This window comes from Chinchilla lanigera, unplaced genomic scaffold (genome assembly GCF_000276665.1).
Source record: "Chinchilla lanigera isolate Chin_1 unplaced genomic scaffold, ChiLan1.0 scaffold00056, whole genome shotgun sequence".
NCBI lineage: Eukaryota > Metazoa > Chordata > Mammalia > Rodentia > Chinchillidae > Chinchilla > Chinchilla lanigera.
This window is the reverse complement of record NW_004955457.1, coordinates 12,479,910-12,492,402: the sequence shown is the minus strand read 5'-3', so window position 1 is coordinate 12,492,402 and position 12,493 is coordinate 12,479,910. Positions and strand designations below refer to the sequence as shown.

Genomic DNA, 12,493 nt, shown 5'->3' with positions numbered 1-12,493 from the left:
TTGTTTTTGTTTTTTCTCCGGTACCGGGAACTGAACTCATGACCTTGCGCTTGCCAGGCAGGCGCTTTGCCGCTGAGCTAAATCCCCAGCCCCTGGTCTCAAACTCTTAGTGATTCTCCTGCCTCAGCCTCCCAAGTGCTGGGATTACAGGTGTGCACCACCACTCCCGGCTTATGTCTACTTTTCATTTTGACTATTAGGTCTATTTTATATAATTTGTTGAAGAGTGATTTTTTTTTTTTCCCTTATCCTTTGCAAAAATTCCATAGGTGATAGGAAGAACTATGCCTCCGCCACACTTTCTGAATTTTTACCAGAGGAAGTTGAAGCTGAAGTAAAAGCAGCTGCAGAGATATCTATGGGAACAGAAGTTTCTGAGGAAGATATTTGCAATATTCTACATTTGTGCACCCAAGTAAGTTATAGCCATATAGAGTCTCGATGAGGCTCACAGTGCTAAGAACTATCTGATGGCAGTGATGATTTCTGCATTTGTTGTTCACCTGATAACAACATGAGGGTGTCCAGTCACTACCTCATCTGATGCCATCTTTGTTTGTATACTAGGGCAGGAGAAGATAACACTAAAATGAAATAATTTTGTACTAGCATTGTGTGAATGATGAATTTACCTAGGATCGGTCAAGTATTCTGATAATTTAGGGCTGCAGTGGGGAGTGTGTTTGCTTTGTTTGTTTGTAGTAGGGTCTTGTGTCAGACATGTGGTGCATACCTGTAATCCCATTACTCAGGAGGGTGGGACAGTAGGACCATGACATAGGAAGTCCCTGAGTCAGAGGAAAAGAAATGAAGAAATGGGGACTTGAGGTGTTACCCAGGCTGACACTCACAGGCTAAACCTTCCTGAGGAGCAGAGACTACAGGTGTGTGCCACTGTGACCAGCTATTAGAATCCAGTGTTTTACTTGTGAATTTTGCAGTATTTTTACACATAGTTATTACTGACTGACTTGTGGTATTCCTTGTTAGGTGATTGAAATCTCCGAATATAGAACCCAACTATATGAGTATCTCCAAAACCGAATGATGGCCATCGCACCCAATGTAACAGTTATGGTTGGCGAGTTAGTTGGAGCACGGCTGATTGCTCATGCAGGTGACAGTTTTGATGTAATTGTAAACATGAGTATTTGAGGTTGAGTCTTGTTTTTTTTGAATCTTTAAACTACTGTTGTTGACTGAAAAAGGCCAAGTGTTCGATGATGATTTTTACTTGTTGGCCTGATCCTTTTGGACAGTGAAGGCATCGTTAGTCACTACCTCTTCTGAGACACTCGTGGTCCGTTTTCAGCAGTTTGTTACGGTTAATTAGAATAGTCCAGTGGAGATGAAAATTAGCATTTTTCTCAGAGCTTATTATGGGTTCAACCCTGAGCACCTGCAAAAACCAATATTTGAATGTAGTTTTTTAAAATGACAACAGGACATATCCCTGATTATGTTTCATTGTGTGTGCCATTTTAATATATTTGACTCAAAAATGTTTTAAGCCAGGTGTGGTCGCACACACCTATAATCCCAGCACACCAGCAGCCTGAGGCAGAAGGGTTATTGCAAGTTTGAGGCCAGCCTGGGCTATAAAGTGAACACAAAGCCAGCCTGAACTGCATAGCAAGACCCTGTTTCAAAAAGACCAAAAAAAGGTTTTAATCATTTTATAATAAAATACACACATATATAATAATACTATAAGAATAGTATGTTACAGTAAAAATTACTGTAATAGAATGCCTGGAAATAAATGTATGAAGTATTTCTTCTTTATTATTGGAGACATTATTATACTGTGTCACAGAAGATCTTATATATCAACTACATATCAGAGTCTTAGACTAACACTTTGAGCTGCCTCATTAATCATACATATATTCCATTAAAGAACCCTTGGGACAAGAGTATGATCATCTCAGCTGGTTGCATTGCCTATACCACAGTTTCATAGAGCCACATATGTAGCAGTGAGAGATGCATAGATTAATGGGAATATGATTTTTGTTCCACTTTAAACCTGTTTTTATTGATTGAGTTCATAGCATTGGATTTTCTGAAGAAATGTTCTCAGAATAATTTGCAGTAAATCTTTTTGCTTTTTTTTTTTTTGTCTTTTTGAGACAGGATCTCGCTATGCAGTTCAGGCTGGCCTTGAGCTCACTTTGTAGCCCAAGATGGCCTCAAACTTGCAACGATCCTCCTGCCTCAGCCTCCCTAGTGCTGGGATTACAGGCATGCGCCACCACACCCAGCTAGCAGTAAATCTTAACAAAACAGTGTATATATTCCTGGACCTAGGGCTGGGAATATAGCTTAGTGGCATAAACGCCTGCCTGGCACGAGCAAGGTCCTGAGTTCTGTTCCCAGTACCAAAAAATATAAATGAAAAAAAAATAAATGAAATAAAATATTCTTGGGCCTATGATTGCTCCCTAATCTGTATCTGAAGGAAAGGTAAATAAAGTGAATAATTTATAGTTACCTTACTGAGATATTCTAATACATATTTAAAGCTTTGGAATATTTGATGTCCCAAAGTGTCGGAAAATGGGGCCAGATTGGTGTGAGTATAAACACATATGCTCTATACTTACATAGCTCTTATGGTATGCTAATGAATGTAGAATAGAAATACAATACTTACCTCAGATAAAGAAGTATAACTGGAGCTAAGTAAGCTCAACCTTCAGTTTGTCACAAACATTCTCCACAACTCTTGTGTTAAAAGTCGTAAGTGAAATGTTAGGATTTTCAGGGGATTCAGTGTAAGAATAGAATCCCATATTGAATGAGGTTTTTATGTATGACTGTAGCTTTAATTATACTGTGAGTCTTCTGTTTAACATGTGAAACTTTGAATTCCGTGGATATACATATTTATCACTATTTGCTTTTTTTGTAGGCTCTCTTTTGAATTTGGCCAAGCATGCAGCTTCTACAGTTCAGATTCTTGGAGCAGAAAAGGCACTCTTCAGAGCCCTCAAGTCTAGGCGGGACACCCCTAAATATGGTCTCATTTATCATGCTTCCCTTGTAGGCCAGACAAGTCCCAAGCACAAAGGAAAGGTGAGTTACGCGGTTTTTCCAAAGTAGTGCTCCTCCCCGCCTGCTCACTTTTTTCTCACTCTTTGTTTTAGTGCACATTAAATGTCTGTCACCTCTTTCTCATTAAAGAGAGTGGTGGATTGTTTAGATAGAAAGCATTTTTGTACACTGAAAGAAAAGATTATAAGAAATTGTTACTGGTCCTACTACAGCTGTTTTACTGTGTTTCTGTAGGTGTAGACCAAAAGTATTTTGTTCGCAGGAAACCAGTCTAACATTTATGGATTGCCAAAAATAATAGCATATACACTGTGCTGCACAGTTTGCAAAAGGTTCGCTGAATCCTTTAATAACCAGATAGAGGTGTCTGTGTTTTACAGTGGTGAAAACTCAGGCTTAGACAAATCGCTTTCAGTCTTTTCTATGGGATGTATAGTTTACCGGAATTAAACTGAAATTTTATAAAATGCATAGCACAGTAATGGCAGAAGGGAGAAATACGGTATTAATAAAATGAAACGTTAGTTTGGAAAAAGATACACTTGTTCCGGAAAACCCAAGATACAGAAATAGTGTTACTGAGTAGAAACTAAAGAAAGACATTGAGCTAATTTTAGACATAAGCTATCTAAAGTGATAAGGTCTTTTCATCCACCAAAACGTTGGTAATATAAAACCAGTTGTTATATGGTGGCAAAGTTTAAAAACTATAGTGAATTGTATGGCTAGTTTTGTAATTCCTCATCTTAAAAAGATCCTAAAATCTGGTGTGATTTGCTACAGTTTTCTTATGCATAAGCTATTGCGATTTTTGTATCTTCACTTGAAATGTACTTTCATTCCCTCTAACTTGGTGCTATTAGATCTCTCGAATGCTGGCAGCCAAAACCGTTTTGGCTATTCGTTATGATGCTTTCGGGGAAGATTCCAGTTCTGCAATGGGAGTTGAGAACAGAGCCAAATTAGAGGCTAGACTGAGAAGCTTGGAAGATAGAGGGGTAAGCATTGTGTCCTGCCTTCTGCGAAAGTAACACAGTGATGACATGTCACTCTTTCCTGGTCCACTGGTTAACTTGATAGTGTGTTACGAAAAAGACTGACGTAGAGTTGACTAATAGTTTTCATTTTTCTTAGATAAGAAAAATAAGTGGAACAGGAAAGGCATTAGCAAAAGCAGAAAAATATGAACATAAAAGGTGAGTACATTTAGGGAAGATGGGTGAACATTTTGTTTATTTAAATGTTATTTATGCCAATTTTTTATTTTAACTTGCATACCTCAGTAACCCCATGATCTTTGTTAGTTGATAAATGCTATGTATATTAATTATGTCATGTTGCTATGAGGAACAAGTGCTAAAACCGTGTATCCCTTTTTGTGTATGGTAAGAGTATAAAATCTACTCTTAGCAGTTTTTTTTTTTGTCTTTTGAGACAGGGTCTCACTATGCAATTCAGGCTGGCCTTGCGCTCACTTGGTAGCCCAGGCTGGTCTCGAACTCGCAATGATTATCCTCCCTCAGCCTCCCGAGTGCTGGTGCCTGGCTACTCTTAGCAGTTTTATAGTGACTATATATTCTATAATATAAAGGCTGTCATTTGTTGTCTTTGGTTGGTAAATGTAGATCTTTATTTCTCAAATTATAACTGTTTATAAGTGACCAGGTAGAGTGGCTCATGCCTGTAATCTCAGCACTCAGGAGGCTGAGGCAGGAGGATCACTCTGAGTTTGTGGCCAGCCTGGACTACAAATGGAGTTCAAGACCAGCTTGAATTGCATAACAAAACCCTGTCTGAAAAAGACAAAAAAAAAAGTTTGTAACCGATAAAAGTTAACAGCCATTCATCTACAAGTTGACTCTAAAAATAGAACAATCCTTTAGCTTGTTTTGTCTACCAAGGAAATTTTCTGCCATTGATGTCTGTGAATAGTTTTTTTTAATATCATTTGTGACAGCTCCTGCTTTTTCATTGACTCCAGTTAATCTCATTGGAGTTATTCTTTGCCTCATCTAAAGCTGCTGGATTGTTTCTCATGGTTCCTTGCTATTTTTAAGAAATCTTTGTTTTCATGATTGCTAACCACAAGCCTGTTATCTATATCTGAGATCCTGTCTTCACATTAGCTTAATTAAATTCCATTTCAGTGGAATTTTTATTCTCCTGGATATGTGTCTGAATCTGCCTTAAGGATTCCATTTCTTTCCTATCCTGAGCATTCACGTTTCCATAATTTTCTTAAGTTCCTCTGTTTTTTATCTGTGTCTGCTCTAAAGTCACTAAGCATGGTTTTCATTGTGGACACTATCTCTGCAGTTATCTGAGAAGTTATTTCTGATTTGATATTTTTCTAGACCTCATTCAGTTGCTTTGTTGTTCCCACTTTAGAGACGCCCGGTGGGTGGGTGGCTTTTGGATTGTCCCACCTCACTACCCCCTGGGTTTGCCTTTGGTGAGCTGGCTGTCAGGGGTTGCATCTTGTTTAAGTGTCTTGTTTTCTTTTCTTTTTTAAGTTTAATTCCTGTGGTGATTCTTGCAAATTGCCTGTGGTGGGTTGCTTTATTGCTAGTATTTACAACCCCTTTGGGAAAGGACTACTTCTCCAAAGTATCCTCCAAATATAGCTGCTTTTTGGGTTTTGAGTCTGTTACAAGACCCTATGGCTTCAGTTTGTTGGGGATGAGAAGGTGCTGCCTATTTGGCCCAGCCCCTGGTTCTTCGGCACTGTGCACAGCATTTTCTGTGACCCTTAGTCAGTCTCAGTATTGGAATACCAGGAAGAACAGCTGTTTAGAACAATTATGTCACTCTGGGCTATAGTGGTACCATCAGCAATGACAGTAGCATCTAACATAGCCTAAAAAAATGACAAACCTTAGTAAATATTAATTTTCCACCTTTAAATATATGAGCTAGATTTGTGGTTACATGACAAAATCTAAAATAAACCAGAAAATTATGTGCAGTATACAAGTCCTTAATCTGTCAATTTTGCCCTCAGGGGTTAAAATTTTAAATGGGTTAGGGAGAAAGAGAAATGGAAGGAGAGGAAGGGATTAGAAGTAAGGCTGGAGGACAAATGATGCTAACTTTGGGATACTGGTGCAGAAGACTAGAGGGAAAGAGAAGAGATAAAAAGAATAAAACCACAGAGAGGCTAAAAGCCACATTCATACTCATATAAAAACAAGATCAAACAAGGAAGGAGAAAAAAAAACAAAATATGAGTCCGGGCATGGTGGCACACAGCTGTAATCCCTGCACTCAGGAGACTGAGGCAGGAGGATCCCTGCAAGTTTGAGGCCAGCCTGTGCTACAGAGTGAGTTCAAGGCCAGCCTGAACTGCATAGTGAGACCCTATCTAAAAAGACCAAAAAAGAAAAAAGTCCACTTCCATTCAGGTTATCTCTGCTGTCACTGGTAGGCAGCATGTGGAGACAAAGTCCCATTTCATGTTTTATCCCAGCAAGGCAGCAGTAGCTTCTTGGCGGGATAGTACATAATATCAGCTAGTCTGCACATTCTGGCAAAGAGCACACTCATTCGGTCTGCAGCCATCAGCGGACCTGAGCCCATCTGGTACCTAGATGGAGCCGGCAGCCGCTCTGAGTTCTGAGCTCAGCTGGCCCTTCTCCGGGCTGGCTCCCAGATGGCTCAGTCGCTCACTTGTGCAGGATGACTAAGCCCTCCAACTAGTGCAGCCCTATACATCCAGTGTTGCGTCTCTCCATGGAGGCCTCTGGGGTCGCCAGCACTCACTGTGTTTCTCCCTTCACTCTCTCTGTGGGCTGCAATTCATGCTTCAGATCTTTCCTGTGTCCAGGGGACCCACTTCCCTCCCTCTTGGCTTTCTCGTGTTGCTGTATTCCAGTGCCTAGACAGCAGCACTCAGAGAGGCTCTTTTTCTGCTGCTTCAGTTTGTCCCCCCTTGGCTTTTTTGTTTTGTTTTGTTTTGATGCTGGGAATCGAACTCAGGACCTTGCACTTGCCAGGCAGGCACTTGTGTCACTGAGCTACATCCCCAGCCCTCTTAGCTTATTTTGAAGCAGCTTTTTTTATATTCCTGTGCCAGTATACAGTTTAAATATGTAAAGCAGCTAATTAATAGTTACTAAATTTGAAGCCTTCAATATTTCGAACAAAAACAAATGTGGAAATTTACAGAATCTATCCCTGTCTCTGCCTTGTTCCTCTGTCTTCTAGGGCCCCATAATGAAGACGACTTTACAGAATTTAGTTGGGTTTTTTTGTTGTTGTTGTTTTTTGTTTTTTCTTTTAGACAAGATCTCACTATGCTATTTAGGCTAGCCTTGAGCTCACTTTGTAGCCCAGGTTGGCCTTGAACTTGGAACGATGCTTCTGCCTCAGCCTCTTGAGTGCTGAGATTACAGGCGTGCACCACCACACCTGGACTATTTTGTTTTATTTTTTCATTTATCACATAAGAGTTTAATTGATTCAGGGTTTTAGTCTTGATAGTTGTGAAGAGATTTTCTCCCTTTGTCTTTACCCTTGATGGTTGTTTCCTGTAGAATAGTAACTGTGTTGATCGTGAAATCAATTCATTTAGCTCACCATTTCTCTTGAATGTGATTAGTGCATTTACCTTTTGGAAATTTTATATTAGTCTTCATAAACTGCAAAGTTGGGCTGGGCATGGTGGTGCATGCCTGTAATCCCAGCTCTCAGAGGCTGAGGCAGGAGGACCGTTGTGCATTCGAGGCCAGCCTGAACTGCATAGCAAGACCGTGTCTCAAAAACACAAAAAAAAAAAAACAAACAAACTGCAAAGTCACTGAATGATACGCTTGTGTGAATATTATCTAATAATATTTTCTTTTGAGAATTATTTCAGTTATAGTTGTTCATAGAGATTTTCTAAGATTTTTTGGCTTTTTCAGTGAAGTGAAGACTTATGATCCCTCTGGTGACTCAACACTTCCAACCTGTTCTAAAAAACGCAAAATAGAACAGGTAGATAAAGAGGATGAAACCATTGAAAAGAAAGCCAAAAAAGCCAAGATTAAAATTAAAGGTTAGTTTGATTTTTGTTTGTTCGTTTAAATGCCATTTATACTCATAATGATAAGCCTGTATTTTACTACGTGTGCCAAAACTCAGGTTCTACTGTGTGGCTTATTTTCAGAGTTAAAGGAACAAACGTAAATGGCGTCTAAAATGGTTGCTAAAGATGGAATTGGCACAGCGCTGGTTTAATGCACTGCTGTGCTGGTAGAACTATGTGCTGGGCAGCTGTCATTGGGAGTCAGTGTGTTCATCAGGGAACGAGGCTGGCTGGGAAGATCATGCCCCACTTACTAGTTTCACCTTTTTTTCATTGAGCACCTACTAGTCTAGCAAGAGAACAAAGCAGTGGTGGCGAACCTTTGAGACCAGGTGCCCAAACTACAGCCAACACCCGCTTATTTATCACAAAGTGCCAACACTGAGATTCTGACAGCCCTGCAAAAGCTTGGTGGAGTCAGGCCTAGTAAGCCCACTTGGAATGTCATCGCCTAATCCTGCTGCTCCTTTGCGAGCATGCGTGTGACCTCACTGTGGCACATGCACCATAGGTTTGCCACCATGAGAATAAAGAATTAAAGCAACGATTAATTTAACTTAGTTTCTAAATATCTTGTTGTCAAAAGTGTATTGTCAACACATGTGGACTCTTGGCCTTGATAAAGTTATTTAACTTGTGTTTCCTTACTGAAAAGCAGGAAGATCCGTAAGCCCGTTGTTGCTGTTTGAAATGTTGAAGTAGAGATTTTATCCTCAATTGTACAGTATATCCACAGTTAATGTACCTCGATCCTTGCCATTCGCAATCACAGGACCACAGTTTTCCCATCTCCTAAGTGGCAATTCATGTTGTTTCGTCTCTGCACCTGAGCCTGTCCTACCACTACATACTCGGCTCTGCTGAGAAAGTATAGTAGCCACAGGAGCATTCCCACTGGCTGGCTGATCTCTAGATTTCTATTCTGTGTTGACTGTTCTGTCCACATTGGCCTCTCTCTTCATTTTTTAATCTACCAGTCAATTTCTCTTTAATTGTCCATATTTTCCCCCTACCCAGATCCTTGAGATCTTCATTTGCATTCTCTCTTCTTGGAACATTTCTCCCCGATACAAATTTTGTTCGCTTCCTCTAGGTATTTTTGCCTGGCTTCTAAAATGTAAATGGGTGACTTCCCTTCTCCGACATGGCATTTCTTGTTTTATTTTTATCCTTAGCACTAATTATATGTATAATACATATCTCTTCACTCTACCTGTAAAATAAAATTCATAAGGATAAGAGTTTTAAATACCAGTAAGAGCCAGGTGAGGTGGCACATGCCTATAATCCCAGCACTCTGGAGACTGAGGCAGGAGGATCGCTGTGATTTCAAGGCTGGTCTGAACTACATGGCAAAACCCTGTCTCCCAAGTTAATTAATTATGAACATCCTTAAATTACATAGATAAAGATACTGAATTTTATGGAGGTTAAATTATTATAAGCTAGGTGTGGTGTTGCACACCTATAATCTCAGCACCTAGGAGGCTGAGGCAGGAGAATCACTGTAAGTCTAAGACCATCCTGCCCTATAAAGTAAGACACTCAGAAAAACAAATTAAATACATTAAATAAATAAATAAGTAAAATTAATCATAATAGTAGAATAAATCCAGATCTTTAGAGTGCATTCTCTAAAGATTTAGCTCAGTGGCACAGCACCTATCTGGCAAGTGTGAGGTCCTGAGTTCAATTCCCAGTACAAAAAAAATACATAGGATGCATTCTCTTAACTGTGGCAGTGGGCTTGATATGAAAGTGACCTTTATTTTAATCTGTTTACTGTCTATATGAGCACAAGGAAGTTACAGCACTTCTCTGTGAGCTTTGCTGTGTCATCTGTAGAGTGAATTGTACTGGGCAAGGTAGGCCGTGAATGTTCTTCTTAATTATGAAGTGAACACAGTAAACATTGGATAGTTGAAAATCATAATTTTGCTTGGAGTAAATTCTAACAGCATGGTATGTCTTTGTCCAGTTGAGGAGGAGGAAGAGGAGGAAGAAGAGGAAAAAGTACTAGTGGTAGAAGAGGAGACATCTGTGAAGAAGAAAAAGAAAAAGGATAAGAAGAAGCACATTAAGGAAGAACCGGTTTCTGAGGAAGAGCCGAGCACGAGCACAGCAGTTGCTGTACGTCCGCCGTGACCACCGGGCTGCGTGGCGTGGGCAGGAGCATGGATTTTAGCGAACAGATTTCATTATGGGCAGTTAAAAATGAAATAGCCTTATATATTTCCACTGTAAAAGGCCATTTCCCAAATTTTGTAAAACCTGCCCTTCACTGCTGCTGTCCCCCTCCCAAAAAAAAGAGGTGTGTTTTTTTAAGGGAGGAAGAAGTTACGAGTTGTTTTGGTGGTGCTGAGCCCAAAGCTGGGGCCTGACATTAGGCAAGTGCCCCGCCCCTATCACACTGGCACCCCAGAACTCACTTTTATAGGAGTACCTGTTACATTTCAGATTTTAATCTTCTAAAATTATGTTCAAGAAAAGTAGATTTATTTTATATGGAAAAGTTACTACATGTACAGTTACAGTTCATTCAAAAGTATTCTTTTTGGTTATTTCCAGAGCCCAGAGAAAAAGAAGAAAAAGAAAAAGAAGAAGGGTACAGAGGACTGATGGGAGGGAGCCTCAGTCTTGTGTGCCGGGCCAGGCTGCCCTGCATCAGGTGGGCGCCCACAGGAGCTGCAGGTGCCTGGATGGCCGGGCAGGGCAGAGTTACCACAGCTTTCCGTGCATCAGCACTGTTGACCTGGTGATGTCCTCACATCATAGCCTTTGATACGCAAATAAAAGTATTTTCTTTGTATGAAAGCAGTTCTGTGGTGTTTTACATTTTAGGTGGAGAATCTTTGGTTTTCCTGTAGTTAATTTGCCATCTGGTGTTTATTTTGATCATTATAGCAGAAAAGTGAGCTGTTAGGCCAGAGATACAACTCAGCGGCACGGCGCCTGCCTGGCAAATGTGAGGTCCTGAGTTTGATTTCTGGTAAACACCCCCCACACCCCCAAAAAAGTGAGCTGTTAATGGTCAATGAGAAATTTAACCATTTGGAAAACTGTTTACTAGATGGGTTACTGTGTTTTAAAAGCCTAACTTCAGTGTTTTGGCTATTTTGTTTGTCCTTCTATCTTCCTACCTCTGTATTTACTTGAGGATTTGTTTCTTGTTCAGATATTAAAAACCAGGTGGTCAAAATATTTTGATATCTGTTCAAAAAGGAAGAAATGTGTCGAAAAGTTAGTTGTTGTTCGAAAAGGTAAAACGAAATGATTCCTACTTTTCATTCACTCATTCTTTCATTCTTTTTTGAGACAGGGTTTCACTATGGAGTCCAACATGGAGCCCAGGCCAGCCTCAAACTCATGGCGATTGTCCTGCCTCAGCCTCCTAAGTGATAGAACTACAGGCCAAGGCCACCACACCTGCCTTGATTTACTTTTTTTTTGAGATAGGGTCTCACTATGTAGTTCAAGCTGGCTCTGAACTCTCTATGTAGCCCTGGCTGGGCTTGAACTCACAGCAGTCCTCCTGTCTGAGCCTCCCTGAGTACTGAGATTACAAGCATGCCTGATATACTTTTAAAACAATCTAAAAAAAAAAAGTGATTTAAAGTGATTTTTTTTCTAAAGGTAATACAAAATGATTTTAAAGTAAAAAATATCACCTAGGATAATGGAGAAACAAGGTAAGAAAAATAAAACATCAGTTGGAATGAAGCATAAACTAAGGCAAAGAATACCAAAGAGAAATCTTTCTGAAAAAGTGTTCAATATACAAATAGGGTCTGTTATCCACTGTGTGGTCATGCCAGCCGGATGTTTCCTCCTCAGTACCTTGTGTGTGTATGCCAGGGCATTGCACTACAGGCCCACGCAGTAGAAGCAGCCAGCCAGAGGAGGGGGCCCGAAAGATGAGCTTCCCACATGACCACAGGCAAGTCCGCAGCTGGTGCATCTCCTGGTCTGCAGATCGCAGGCAGTGGTCAGCCTAAGTGTCCTCATTCTGCTCCTAGACTGTGGGCGCTCTGTAGCACCCAGCAGTGCCCCAGGCGTAGGTTTTGTTTGGGACAAAATAGGTTAGTTAATTTTTATCACCTTCTGAAAAAAAGGGCTCAGACCTGCAAAAGACTACAAATAGTCGCATCTGAAACAAGATGAAACTGCAAATCCTAAATTTCTAGGCTGGGGACCTAGCTTAATGGTAGAGTATTTGTCTTTCGTGCATGAGGTCCTGGTTCAATCCCCAGTGCCAGCAGAAGTTAAACTTCTAGTGGTTTTGAGTAGTCTGCTGGCCTGTGAAAAGCCTGGCTAAGCTCACAGTTCTTGGTTTTCTTAAGGGCTGAGGTCTTACTCAGAACTTAACCGAAA

The 12,493-nt window shown here is 40.4% G+C and overlaps 1 protein-coding gene across 2 annotated transcripts in view; it reads left to right on the top strand.

Annotated features, from left to right (window-relative positions):
- Positions 1–10,936, top strand: part of Nop58 (NOP58 ribonucleoprotein) — a 30,212-nt gene extending 19,276 nt beyond the window's left edge. For both annotated transcript variants that reach the window (XM_005397058.2, XM_013520776.1), the window contains 8 exons: positions 270–415; positions 991–1,117; positions 2,915–3,078; positions 3,921–4,055; positions 4,192–4,253; positions 7,959–8,092; positions 10,101–10,252; positions 10,691–10,936. In XM_005397058.2, the coding sequence (XP_005397115.1) occupies positions 270–415; positions 991–1,117; positions 2,915–3,078; positions 3,921–4,055; positions 4,192–4,253; positions 7,959–8,092; positions 10,101–10,252; positions 10,691–10,741 (971 nt within the window). In that variant the 3' untranslated portion in view covers positions 10,742–10,936. The remainder of the gene's footprint in view (positions 1–269; positions 416–990; positions 1,118–2,914; positions 3,079–3,920; positions 4,056–4,191; positions 4,254–7,958; positions 8,093–10,100; positions 10,253–10,690) is intronic.
- Positions 10,937–12,493: the final 1,557 nt, after the last annotated feature.